The 14,249-nt window shown below is 52.1% G+C and overlaps 1 protein-coding gene across 1 annotated transcript in view; it reads right to left on the bottom strand.

The window, feature by feature from the left end:
• Positions 1–3,122: 3,122 nt before the first annotated feature.
• Positions 3,123–14,249, bottom strand: part of LOC147102984 (ran GTPase-activating protein 1-like) — a 734,758-nt gene continuing 723,631 nt past the window's right edge. The window contains exon 10 of the mRNA XM_085964117.1: positions 3,123–3,358. Within this exon, the coding sequence (XP_085820243.1) occupies positions 3,181–3,358 (178 nt within the window). The 3' untranslated portion in view covers positions 3,123–3,180. The remainder of the gene's footprint in view (positions 3,359–14,249) is intronic.

Below are 14,249 nucleotides of genomic sequence, written 5' to 3'. Positions count from 1 at the left end.
GTGGAGCAGGGGCCGAATGGCCTACTCCTGCTCCTATCTTCTATGTTTCTATGTTTCTATATGGGGATCGGGTGGGAAAGTGGAGTTGAGGTCGAAGATCAGCCATGATCTTATTGAATGGAGGAGCAGGCTCGAAGGGCCGAATGGCCGACTCCTGCTCCTATTTCTTATGTTCTTAAGTCCAGACACATTACATCCCAGTCTATAATACTTTACGCTGATCTCCTATTATAGTGGAACGGGCTGCACTGAAGCTGGCGCTCAGTGGGAACACTCTGAAAGCCCTGGCACCAAAGGGAAGGGGAATTGCGAATCCCAAATCCCTGAGCTTTCGAGGAGAGCGTTATCCGCTGGGAATGAGCACCAGGCCAGGTCTGGATAGCTGCCCTGCGCTACGCACACTGAATTTCAGGGACACATCGTGCTTACCTTGATGTGAAATTCATAGTTGCAGCTGCCTCGCATCACAGCTCATCGATAGAAAACACAAGCCAAACCTGCAGTTCTCTCAGGTTCCCTCACCGAGGTGTGGGATCATTGACATGGCCAACATTCGATTCAGGATTATAAATCCTGCTTGTCCTAGTGGGTTAGCGTACTTGCTTAATGAGAGTCCATCTTTCATCAAATGTTGCATTTAACTGTTCCATCTATTATGGATTTTTTTAAACAACTGTACAAATTACAGGTTTGAACCCAACACAGGAAAAAGTTTATTATTTTGTATCATAGAAATTACAGATATTAGGAGGCCATTTAGCCCTCAGCGCCTGTGCTGATGCTAGCTCTTCAGCTACAGCTCTCTACTCTCACCCCATTTTCCTGCCCTTCCCCCATATCCTTTTATATTCTTCCTTTTCAATTCCTCTTTAAATTATGTTATAGTGTCCGTTTTTTTAATTCGTTCCTGGGATGTGGGCGTCGCTGGCAAGGCCAGCATTTATTGCCCATCCCTTACTGCCCTTGAGAAGGTGGTAGTGAGCCGCCTTCTTGAACCGCTGCAGTCCGTGTGGCGAAGGTGCTCCCACAGTGCTGTTAGGGAGGGAGTTCCAGGATTTTGACCCAGCGACGATGAAGGAACGGCCGATATATTTCCAAGTCAGGATGGTGTGTGACTTGGAGGGGACTTGGAGGTGGTGGTGTTCCCATACACCTGCTGCCCTTGTCCTTCTAGGTGGTAGAGGTCGCGGGTTTGGGAGGTGCTGCCGAAGAAAACCCCTTGTGGTAAAGCATCCCCTGGTCGAATAACTCCCTGTGTGAAAACTTCCCCCTCATTCTGCTCCTGATAATCCTCAGTCTGTGGCTGCCGTGTTTCCAATTCACCAACCAGAGGACACAATCTCTCACTATTGACCCTCTCCAAACCTTTCAATCCTATCAGATCCCTCTTCACCTCCTCTGTTCCACTGACAAAGCCCATGTTTATTAGGCTTTGCTTTCACGCCTGGTTTCATTCTTGTGCATCATTTCTGCCCGCACTCCATGGCTCTGATACCCTTCCAATAATGGGGTGGCCAAAACTGCACACAATATTCCAAATGTTGCCTGACCAATGCCGTGTACAAATCCAACCAATGCCCGTATTTTGCGACAGAAAAGTATTTACTATTTACAAAATAAAATTTCCCGGGGGTATATTTGCAGGATGAGTTTTCGTGCTCCTGTTTCCTGGATCTTCTCCCTATTTTTCTTTTCCATCTCTAGCCGGACACCTTGTGATGTGAGGCCTGTTCACAGGTGCTGCCTGCACCCCCCTGTGAGGACTACCGAGCGACAATGTCAAGCTTCAGTGTCTGGGCTTTCACTTGGCTGGAAATATTTATCGCAATATGTCAATTCAAGCAGGGGCTTTCCTGAATGGGCGCACTCATCAGCTGGACTCAGAGCATCCGTGCAAGGGCCAGCTAGCTCACCGAGTAAGGACCACAACTAAACCCAGCTGGGGCCCTGGGGGCAGAGCTTTCTGTGTAGAACTTCCCCGATGTGACACAACAAAACTGCTCCAGTCACAAAGCAAATGGGACGGGGGGGGGGGGGGAAAGGGACGGGGGAGGGGAGGGACCGGGGGAGGGACCGGGGGAGGGGAGGGACTGGGGGAGGGGAGAGACTGGGGGAGGGGAGGGACCGGGGGAGGGGAGGGACGGGGGAGGGGAGGGACCGGGGGGAGGGGAGGGACGGGGGAAGGGGAGGGACCGGGGGAGGGGAAAGACCGGGGAAGGGGAGGGAATGGGGGAGGGGAGGTAGTGGGGGAGGGGAGGGACTGGGGGAGGGGAGGGATCGGGGAGGGGAGGAACTGGGGGAGGGGAGGGACTGGGGGAGGAGAGGGACCGGGGGAGGGGAGAGACCGGGGGAGGGGAGAGACCGGGGGAGGGGAGGGACGGGGGAGGGGAGGGACTGGGGGAGGGGAGGGACTGGGGGAGGAGAGGGACCGGGGGAGGGGAGAGACCGGGGGAGGGGAGGGACGGGGGAGGGGAGGGACTGGGGGAGGAGAGGGACCGGGGGAGGGGAGAGACCGGGGGAGGGGAGAGACCGGGGGAGGGGAGGGACGGGGGAGGGGAGGGACTGGGGGAGGGGAGGGAGTGGGGGAGGGGAGGGATCAGGGAGGGGCGAGGAACTGGGGGAGGGGAGGGACGGGCAGAGGTGGGGAAGCGGGTGGGAATGGGATGGAAATGGGACAGAGTGGGAATGGGAAATGCAATGGAATGGGACGGGGAGAGGAGGGGAAAGGACCGAGGAGGTAGAAGGGGAGGGGGAGGCAATAGGACGGGTGCAGCACGATGTTTAGGGTCTGTTAACAGACACACTGAAGGTCAGGGTTTTATTGGTGTTGAAGTGCCCACAATTACTCAGAGCCAGTGACCTGGTGTTTACTGTACACACTCGTGTACAAAATGTACGTCAATGTTCGGATTTGAAAATGGGGGTGTTGTTTTATAGCACTGTCAGTTCATTCTGGGACTGCTCCTAGCCCTGCCCCACTGAAAACTAACCTGGACTCCACACCACTGGTTACCCCTCTCCAGCTCGCCAGCTCCTAGTCTCCTGCTCTCTACCTGTGCACAGCGCAAGTCAGCATTAAAATCAAACGTCCCCTCTCTAAAGTGCTGCAAGAGAGGCTTCTTATACATGGGTCAGAAACAGGTGGAGTGGTGGATTACCTTCTACACAAGTATATATGGCTTAAAACAAGTATTGAATTACCTTGGAGGCGATGATAGCTCTCCCTTTGACTTGGAGTTGAGGATCATCTGTTCGTTCTTCATCTTGATGTTGATGGCCCAAGACTTCTTGCACTTCATCATCCTCATTAGCTGCATCAGCCCAATTGCCTTCATCAATCTCACTACCTTCATCATCGCTGTTTAAACAAGAGCCACAGTGTTGAAGCTCACTTGCCACATCATTTTTGTTCCCATATTAATTCCACATTATAATCAAACACCAGACATGATTTTCCATGCTGTAGCAATTTGTTTATTGTCTCCAGACGTTCTCTCGGTGGATTAGCTTTTGGTTTCAATCCACATTTCAGAGCTGGAGCCAATATCTAAATTATGAACTGGCTCACAAAATCAGTGCAGAGATACAGGGGGCAGAGTACCAGTATAGAAAGAGGAGTAGCGAGAAGTGCTCATCCAGGTGGATGAGGAGGAAGAGCAGGAGGAGGAGGAAGAGGAGGGGAGGAGGAGGAGGAGGAGGAGGAAGAGGAGGAGGAGGAGGAGGAGGAGGAGGAGGAGGAAGAGGAGGAGGAGGAGGAGGAAGAGGAGACAGAGGAGGGGCGGAGGAAGAGGAGGAGGAGGAGGAGGAGGAAGAGGAGGAGGAGGAGGAGGAGGAAGAGATGGGAGGAAGAGGAGGGGGAGGAAGAGAAGGAGGAGGAAGAGATGGGGAGGAGGAGGAAGAGGAGGGGGAGGAAGAGGAGGAGGAGGAGGAGGAAGAGATGGGGAGGAGGAGGAGGAGGAAGAGGAGGATAGGAGGAAGTGACGGAGGAAGAGGCGGTGTAGAATGAGGAGGAGGAGGCGGGCGCGGAAGAAGAGGAGCCAGTTGTTCAGATAGCAGATCCAATGCTGCTGTTGGGTGTATAGAAGTCGGGTGATTTATGTTTGGGAGTGCTGTCCACAGTGAGACAACCACAGGGCCACAGTCAACCCCATCCCATTGAGGGACACTGCCTGACGTCCCATCGTGGCAAAGCACAATCCTCTCGGTTGAATGCTGCCACTGGTTCTCTGCTCTTCTATAAATCTCGCAGAAAACTTAACGGGCTGAAATTGTGAGTTTAGGGCAGTAATACTGATCTGAGCTAGGAACCAGTGGTTGGACTTTTGATGCATTAAAACCTAAGAGAACACATCTGATGCTTGTCCTACATTACAACAGTGACGACACTTCAAAAGTGTTCAATTGGCTGTAAAGTACTTTGCGACGTCCTGGTAATGAAAGGTGCGGTAGAAATGCAAGGGCTTTCTTTTCTTTTTCCCCTCAGTATTGACTCCTGTACACATGTATGACCTCTGGTAACCCTCTCGCCTCTGAGTCAGAAGGTCGTGGGTTCAAGTCCCACTCGAGGCTTGAGCACAAAATCCTTGCTGACCGAGGGAGAGCCGCACTGTCGGAGGGTCAGTACTGAGGGAGTGCCGCACTGTCGGAGGGTCAGTACTAAGGGAGAGCCGCACTGTCGGAGGGTCAGTACTGAGGGAGCGCTGCAATGTCGGAGGGGCAGTACTGAGGGAGAGCCGCACTGTCGGAGGGTCAGTACTAAGGGAGAGCCGCACTGTCGGAGGGTCAGTACTGAGGGAGCGCCGCAATGTCGGAGGGGCAGTACTGAGGGAGCGCCGCACTGTCGGAGGGGCAGTACTGAGGGAGAGCCGCACTGTCGGAGGGGCAGGGGGCAGTATTGAGGGAGAGCCGCACTGTCGGAGGGGCAGTAGTGAGGGAGTGCCGCAATGTCGGAGGGGCAGTACTGAGGGAGCGCCGCACTGTCGGAGGGGCAATACTGAGGGAGAGCTGCACTGTCGGAGGGGCAGTACTGAGGGAGCGCTGCACTATCGGAGGGGCAGTACTGAGGGAGCGCTGCACTGTCGGAGGGGCAGTACTGAGGGAGCGCCACACTGTCGGAGGGGCAGTACTGAGGGAGTGCTGCACTGTTGGAGGGGCAGTACTGAGGGAGCGCCGCACTGTCAGAGGGGCAGTACTGAGGGAGCGCCGCACTGTCGGAGGGTCAGTACTGAGGGAGCGCTGCACTGTTGGAGGGTCAGTACTGAGGGAGCGCAGCAATGTCGGAGGGGCTGTACTGAGGGAGGGCTGCAATGTCGGAGGGGCAGTACTGAGGGAGCACTGCACTGTCGGAGGGGCAGTACTGAGAGAGCGCTGCGATGTCGGAGGGGCAGTACTGAGGGAGCACCTCACTGTCGGAGGGTCAGTACTGAGGGAGCGATGCAATGTCGGAGGGGCAGTACTGAGGGAGTGCCGCACTGTCGGGGGGCAGTACTGAGGGAGTGCCGCACTGTCGGAGGGGCAGTACTGAGGGAGTGCCACACTGTCGGAGGGGCAGCACTGCGGGAGTGCCACACTGTCGGAGGGGCAGTATTGAGGGAGCACCGCACTGTTGGAGGGGCAATACTGAGGGAGCGCTGCACTGTCGGAAGGGCAGTACTGAGGGAGTGCTGCACTGTCGGAGGGTCAGTACTGAGGAAGCACTGCACTGTCGGAGAGGCAGTACTGAGGGAGCGCTGCACTGTCGGAGGGGCAGTACTGTGGGAGTGCTGCACTGTCAGAGAGTCAGTACTGAGGGATCGCTGCACTGTCGGAGGGGCAGTACTGAGGGAGTGCTGCACTGTCGGAGGGTCAGTACTGAGGGAGCGCCGCACTGTCGGAGGGGCAGTACTGAGGGAGCGCCACACTGTCGGAGGGGCAGCACTGCGGGAGTGCCACACTGTCGGAGGGTCAGTACTGAGGGAACACTGCACTGTCGGAGAGGCAGTACTGAGGGAGCGCTGCACTGTCGGAGGGGCAGTACTGTGGGAGTGCTGCACTGTCGGAGGGTCAGTACTGAGGGAGCGCTGCACTGTCGGAGGGGCAGTACTGAGGGAGTGCCGCACTGTCGGAGGGTCAGTACTGAGGGAGCGCCGCACTGTCGGAGGGGCAGTACTGAGGGAGCGCCACACTGTCGGAGGGGCAGCACTGCGGGAGTGCCACACTGTCGAAGGGGCAGTATTGAGGGAGCGCCGCACTGTCGGAGGGGCAATACTGAGGGAGCGCTGCACTGTCGGAAGGGCAGCACTGAGGGAGTGCTGCACTGTCGGAGGGTCAGTACTGAGGGAGCACTGCACTGTCGGAGAGGCAGTACTGAGGGAGTGCTGCACTGTCCGAAGGGCAGTATTGAGGGAGTGCTGGACTGTCAGAGGGGCAGTACTGAGGGAGCACTGCACTGTTGGAGGGGCAGTACTAAGGGAGGGATGCACTGTCGGAGAGTCAGTACTGAGGGAGGGCTGCACTGTTGGAGGGGCAGTGCTGAGGGAGCGCTGCACTGTCAGAGGGGCAGTACTGAGGGAGCGCTGCACTGTCGGAGGGGAAGTACTGAGGGAGCGCTGCACTGTCGGAGGGGCAGTACTGAGGGAGCGCTGCACTGTCAGAGGAGCAGTACTGAGGGAGCGCTGCAGTGTCGGAGGGGCAGTACTGAGGGAGCGCTGCACTGTAAGAGGGGCATTACCGAGGGAGTGCTGCACTGTCGGAGGGGCAGTACTGAGGTAGCGCTGCACTGTCAGAGGGGCAGTATTGAGGGAGTGCTGCACTGTCGGAGGTGCCATCTTTCGGATGAGACATTAAACCGAAGCCCTGTCTGCTCTCTCAGGTGGACGTAAAAGATCCCATGGCCACTATTTGAAGAATAGCAGGGGAGTTCTCCCCGGTGTCCTGGCCAATATTTATCCCTCAACCAACATCACTAAAACTGATTATCTGGTCATTATCACATTGCTGTGTGTGGGAGCTTGCTGTGTGTAAACTGGCTGCCACGTTTCCTACATTATAAAAGTGACTACACTTCAAAAAGTACTTCATTGGTTGTGAAGCGTTTGGGACGTCCGGTGGTCGTGAAAGACCCTGCAGCAATGCAAGTTATTTCTTTCTTTCACCTTCATGCATATAAAACCTTTAGAGCTTCTCCTCACTCCCTGCACCTCTGGGCCAGCTGCCTGCTCTTGTCCTTATATTGATTGGAAGGTCACACAGAAGGGCAAGCACACAAACAATGAACCCCACTTATGGGAGAATAACCCGAGATCACGAGAGCTGGACACTGAAGCAGACGAGTCAATTCAAAATTGGTTTCAAGTGAAAAGGCGATAAGCTAATGGAAATCTCTTCCCAAGTAATTCAGTCCATCGGAGCAGCACAGGTCATTGCAGACATCCCAGGGGAACGCTGGCTGCTATGAAAAAGGAAGGAAAAGGGGAAGAAAGGCTTGTAATCAGCAATCTTGCGATGATTTTCAAGCAGATAATTTTACAAAGCAGGAGGGCCATCATAAATCTTCCTGGGTGAAAGGGACAGAGGCAGCCGGGTGGCCATTCTCAATGCCAGTGAAAAGTCCGCGGCTTTCTATTCTTCCTGTTGCATGAGGAGAAACCATGATGTCATCCAGGAAAAACTGGATCATTTATGTGTGTCGCCCCCTCCCCTCCTATCGGGGTACAGTTCCATAAGCACCGAATGAAAAGAAAAAGACTTGCATTTCTGCAGCGTCTTTCACCACCTCAGGACATCCCAAAATGCTTTACAACCAATGAAGTACTTTTTGAAGTGTAGTCACTGTTGTAATGTAGGAAACACGGCAGCCAATTTGCGCACAGCAAGCTCCCACAAACAGCAATGTGATAATGACCAGATAATCTGTTTTAGTGATAGTGATTGAGGGCTAAATATTCGCCCCGGGACACCGGGGAGAACTCCCCCGCTCTTCTTCGAAATGGTGCCGCGGGATCTTTTATGTCCACTCGAGAGCGCAGACGGGGCCTCGGTTTAACGTCTCATCTGAAAGAGGACATCTTCAACAGTGTAACACTCCCTCAGTATTGCCCCTCCGACAATGCAATGCTCCCTCAGTACTGCCCCTCCGACAGTGCAGCGCTCCCTCAGTACTGCCCCTCTGACAGTGCAGCGCTCCCTCAGTACTGCCCCTCCGACAGTACAGCGCTCCCTCAGTACTGCCCCTCTGACAGTGCGGCGCTCCCTCAGTACTGGCCCTCCGACAGTGCGGTGCTCCCTCAGTACTGCCCCTCCGACAGTGCAGCGCTCCCTCAGTATTGCCCCTCTGACAATGCAATGCTCCCTCAGTACTGCCCCTCTGACAGTGCAGCGCTCCCTCAGTACTGCCCCTCCGACAGTACAGCGCTCCCTCAGTACTGCCCCTCTGACAGTGCGGTGCTCCCTCAGTACTGCCCCTCCGACAGTGCAGCACTCCCTCAGTACTGCCCCTCTGACAGTGCAGCGCTCCCTCAGTACTGCCCCTCTGACAGTGCAGCGCTCCCTCAGTACTGCCCCTCCGACAGTACAGCGCTCCCTCAGTACTGCCCCTCCGACAGTGCAGTGCTCCCTCAGTACTGCCCCCCCGACAGTGCAGCGCTCCCTCAGTACTGCCCCTCCGACAGTGCAGCGCTCCCCCAGTACTGCCCCTCCGACAGTGCAGTGCTCCCTCAGTACTGGCCCCCCGACAGTGCAGCGCTCCCTCAGTACTGCCCCTCCGACAGTGCAGCGCTCCCTCAGTACTGCCCCTCCGACAGTGCAGCACTCCCTCAGTACTGCCCCTCCGACAGTGCAGCGCTCCCTCAGTACTGCACTGGAGTGTCAGCCTGGATTCATGTGCTCAAGTCTCTGGAGAGGATACCTCACGCAACTGCCGATTAATCAACGGAGTCTCTGGATAATGAGTGTTGGTGAGCTATTCAACATCTGCGGCATCACAGTTAGTTCCATCCCATCTACAAACATTATCAGCAACAACAAACTTGCATTTATATAGCACCGTAAGCATAGAGAAACATCCCAAGGCATTTGGCAGAGGAGCAAAGCAAACATCAAGCCTAGATGGGGAAGTTAGGAGAAGTGACCAAAGGCATGGTGAAATAGATGGGTTTTGAGAAAGTGTTTAAAGTTGGGTAGAGAAGTGAGACGGAGTGGTTTAGAATGGGAGTTCCAGAGAATAATGCTGATACAAGTAAAAGCTCTGTCAAATGATGGGGGCACAGAGGGAGGCGGGAACACACAATAGGACAGAGCTGAGGAAATGAAGGATTCAGGATAGGACACAAGGATGGAGGTGATCATGGAGGAAGGGTAGGGTGAAGCCATGGAGAGATTTGTAGAAGAGGGTGAGGATCGTAAAGTCAATGGGTTGAGGGAATAGGGGAGACAGTGTAGGTTGACAAGAACTGGAGTAACACTGAATGCAGAGTGTGGTGTGGGGTGAGTGTGGGTGGCAGAAGTTTGGATGAGCTGGTGTTTGTGAAGGGTGGAGCTTGAGAAGCCAGGATTTGAGAGATTGCATCTGGAGGTGTAGCGTGGGTGGGGCAGGTGGCATTGCAGAGGTAGAATTAAGTGGCCTTGGTGGTGGTCATGATATGGGGTTCGAAGCTATTGGGGAGGCAAATGGATTCAGTGGAAGGATACAGAGGTTTTGCGGGACCAAATATAACAGCTTTAACCTTCCCAGTGTTCAGTGCCCAACCCCAGTGCCCACCTGACCCAGTGCCCACCTGACCCAGTGCCCACCTGACCCAGTGCATGAACATAAGGATGAGAATTTTAAAGTTGAGGTGTTACCTGACCGGGAGCCAATGTAGGTCAGCGAGCCAGGGGTGATGGGTGAATGAGACTTGGTGCAAGAAAGGAACAGAAGGATATGCTGATAGGGTGAGATGAGGTAGGGGTGGGAGGAGGCTCGTGTGGAGCGTAAACACCGGCACGGACCAGTTTGGCCGAATGGCCTGTTTCTGTGTGGTAAAATTCTAACATAGGATAGCCCCTCGAGCCTGTTCCGCCATTCAGTAAGATCATGGCTGATCTGCAACCTAACTCCACATACCCACCTTTGGCCCATATCTCTGAATACCTTTGGTTAACAAAAATCCATCAATCTCAGATTTAAAATTAACAATTGATGTAGCATCAATTGCCGTTCACGGAAGAGAGTTTCAAACTTCTACCACCTTTTGTGTGTAGAAGTGTTTCCTAATTTCACTCCTGAAAGATCTGGCTATGCCCCTAGTCCTAAAATCCCCAACCAGCGAAAATAGTTTATCTCTATCTGTTCCCCTTAATGTCTTGAAAACTTAATCAAATCACCCCTTAACCTTCAAAATTCTAGGGAATAGAACGCCAGCTTGTGTAATCTCTCCTCTCCTGTAATGTAATTCTATGTAATTCTTCATCCCAGGCTTTTTTTATGTTTCGATATATTCATCTAGATGTTCAATGCTTGAGTAATGCTATACGTTGTTTGTCTTCAATCATTATTCAGGAGACCAGTAGCACAGTCCTGCTTTATAAATTCCTGTCACTCGGACATTCCCTTTAAGCCAGAGCAATAATTTGCCAATGAGCTGAACAACCCAACCACATACAGGATTACTGTAAGTCTTAGAGTGCAACATGCACACTCCCTGGCAGAATCACAAAACTGGGCAATGTGTGCGTGTGTACATTGGGCCCGGGTATCCATTATACTCCGAGATTTATGGTAACTGGGCATATCCGCAGCTGGCTTTAGATCGCCGTTAATGGAAGCTGACAAACAAGGACTGCGCGCTGATTATCGGATACGTTTCAGTTCCCTGCGTTCTGGACATTTTTCATCAAAAGATAAATCCAGAAAGGCGTTCAAGCGTTGAACCAATATATTATCGAGCTGTAACACAAAACAAGCACCTTATGCCCCATAACCAAGCAAGCAAATTATGTCAATTGTTCCCACAGCTGCTATATTCAGATGCTGCAAAATTTGCGGCCATCAACCGGGAAAGATTATTGGCCAAAAATGCCAAAATGTGAGCTGACATCACATGTCGAGTCCAAAAATCTATCGATCTCAGCCTTGAATATACTCAAAGACTCAGCATTCACAGCCCTCTGGGGCAGAGAATTCCAAAGACTCACAACCCTCCGAGTGAAGAGCTAGTGCCACAGGATTTTTTACATCCACCTGAGGGGTCTTGGCTTAACGTCTCATCCGAAAGGCGGCACCTCTGACAGTGCAGCACTCCCTCAGTACTGCACTGAAGTGTCAAGCCTAGATTTTGTGCTCAAGTCTCTGGAGTGGGACTATGAACCCATGATTTTCTGACTCAGGTGAGAGTGCGACCCAATGAGCCACGGCTAACAGTGCAACTGGGGGTTACAGTCTTCTGGCTGCACAATGTGTGTAGAAAGGCCCAAGTGTTTTGTGTTCCTCTGGAAGCTTTTGGGCGAAGGGGAGAGAGAGGGAACATCTTATTTCAAAGCGGCTGTGCATGCACACCCTTGTAAACAGCAATTTACATTTACCCGTCCTTCAGGCTGTCGGGTGTTTAGGAACTCCTTGGCAGTTTTATGTGTTTGAACAAACACCGTCACAGCATTGAGGGAGAGCTTCCCTGGAGCGCTCATTAACCTGCTGTCGGGCAGAAATCAAACGCAGGAAAAGGTACTGGAACACGTTCTTTACAAATGCAGCAATTAAAACCAGTTCACTGAATTACGTCAAATTACATTTTATTGAATGAGATTAAATGGTCAATCTCATTTAATTTAAAAAGAAAGAAAATGACTTATTTAAACTGCGTTTCACAATTCACTTGCACCCTCACATTCTGTTTCTCGAACACCTATTCAGCAATTTTTCGGTTTTAATTCTGCCTGTTGAAGTTGGGGCTGCTCTTGTTCTCCAATGTCTAAAATGGAAAAGGGTAAGGGTAGGGTGGGTGGGGGGATTAGATAGAAGCAGGGGCAGTGGGAGGGGGGAGAGTCAGGGGAGGTGGGATGGAGGCAGATGTTCACCCTATGACCTGGTTTTGAATCCACCCAAGACACATTTTCCCAGACTAAGGATTTTAAGTGCAATGAGTTTAAGCAGTTTTGAGCCGTCTCCCAGTAGACCCCAGTCTATATTACAAGGCTGCTCTCATAGCTACCAGTGAAATCAATTCAGTAATCCCTCTCTCGGAGGCCATTAGAGGGAGGCTGCAGCATTTCGAGACAGCACATTACCTCTCTGTGACACTCCCTCTGCATTCTTCATGTGTGCAAGAGTGAAATGCACCAGGGAAAGGACAGAACACTCATGGGATGCTTCACATGCGTTTCTATGTAATAATGAAATTTAGAACCTCAAGCTCAACTAATTTGTTTTCACTGGTCACATTGTGACACTGACTATCTCTAAAGAAAAGAAAGAACTTGCATTTCTATAGCGCCTTTCACAGCCTCAGGATGTCCCAAAGGACTTTACAGCCAATGAAGAACTTTTTGAAGTGTAGTCACTGTTGTAATGTAGGAAACGCGGCAGCCAATTTGCACACAGCAAGATCCCACAAACAGCAATGTGATAATGACCGGATCATCTGTTTTAGTGATGTTAGTTGTGGGATAAACATTGGCCCCAGGACACCGGGGAGAACTCCCCTGCTCCTCTTCAAATTGTGCCGTGGGATCTTTCATGTCCACCAGAGGGCAGACGGGACCTCGGTTTAACGTCTCATCTGCAAGATGACGCCTCCGACAGTGCAGCACTCCCTCAGCACTGCACTGATGCTCTGGAGGAACATACATGGTTTCTGTGTTCTTTCAAGTGATAGAAACATAGAAGATAGGAGCAGGAGTAGGCCATTCGGCCCCTCGAGCCTGCTCCGCCATTCAATGCGATCATGGCTGATCATCCAAACTCAGTACCCTGTCCCTGCTTTCTCCCCATATCCCTTGATCCCTTTAGCCTTAAGAAATATATCCAACTCCTTCTTGAATATATTTAATGAATTGGCCTCAACTGCCTTGTGTGGTAGAGAATTCCACAGGTTCACCACTCTCTGGGTGAAGAAATTCCTCTTCATCTCTGTCCTAAATGGCTTACCCCTTATCCTTAGACTGTGACCCCTGGTCCTGTTAGGATTTTATAGGTTTCGATGAGATCCCCTCTCAATCTTCTAAACTCCAGTGAGTATAAGCCCAATCGACCCAATCTCTCCTCATACGTCATTCCTGCCATCCCAGGTATCAGCTGGTGAATCTTCGCTGAACTCCTTCCATGGCAAGAACATCCTTCCTCAGATAAGGCGACCAAAACTGCACACAATACTCAAGATGTGGTCTCACCAAGGCCCTGTACAACTGCAGCAAGACATCCTTGTTCCTGTACTCAAACCCTCTCGCTACGATGGCCAATATACCATTTGCCTTCTTAACCGCCTGCTGCACCTGCATGCTTACCTAAGGCACGTTCTTTGGAAAGAGGGAGTGGGCCGATGAAAATAAATCAGAGATTTTTGTGGGGTGTTTGAACAGCCCCCTTTGCCTCTGCCCCCCACCCCCCACCACCATTGACACCAGTTGGCTCGAGCCAAAACTGGGTCAATGGCAACACCAACATCCTCTTCCCAGCTCAAACTCAGTGTCCAAGAGCGAGAGAAAGAGGGAGAGGGAGAGGGGCAGGAAACTGGGGGAAAGTCCAACGCGCCACAATTTACGGTGCAGGGATTGGCACTGAGCTGCCTCCAGGTGCTTGTCCTTTCATGTCCCAAGCAGGTCCACCCAGCCTTTCAAAATCTGATGACAAACAGCAAATCTTAATGCAAATAAATTAAACTGGGAAGCACGCCCAGCTATTGTATTACATGTTTTAAAACCTGAAAAGGACTCGACTGACAAAGTGCGAACCAGCTTGTGCCGTTCAGAAACTGTAATTCTGCTCTGGGAATATATCTGAACTAAAGACTCGCATTTCTCCAGCGCCTTTCACGATCTCCGGACGTCTCAAATCGCTTTACAGCCAATGAAGTACTTTTGAAGTGTAGTCACTGTTGTAATGTGGGAAACGCGGCAGCCAATTTGTGCACAGTAAGCTCCCACAAACAGCAATGTGATAATAACCAGATAATCTGTTTTTGTGATGTTGATTGGGGGATTGGCCAGGGCACTGGGGATAATTCCCCTGTTCTTCTTTGTAATAGTGCAGTGGGATCTTTTATGTTCACTTGATGGGGCAGACGGGGCCTCAGTTTAAC

Source organism: Somniosus microcephalus, chromosome 21 (genome assembly GCF_052327205.1).
Source record: "Somniosus microcephalus isolate GS21.2 chromosome 21, FLI_Smic_1.0, whole genome shotgun sequence".
Classification (NCBI taxonomy): domain Eukaryota; kingdom Metazoa; phylum Chordata; class Chondrichthyes; order Squaliformes; family Somniosidae; genus Somniosus; species Somniosus microcephalus.
The sequence above is the reverse complement of the archived record's forward strand: the minus strand, read 5'-3'. Positions and strand labels throughout refer to the sequence as shown.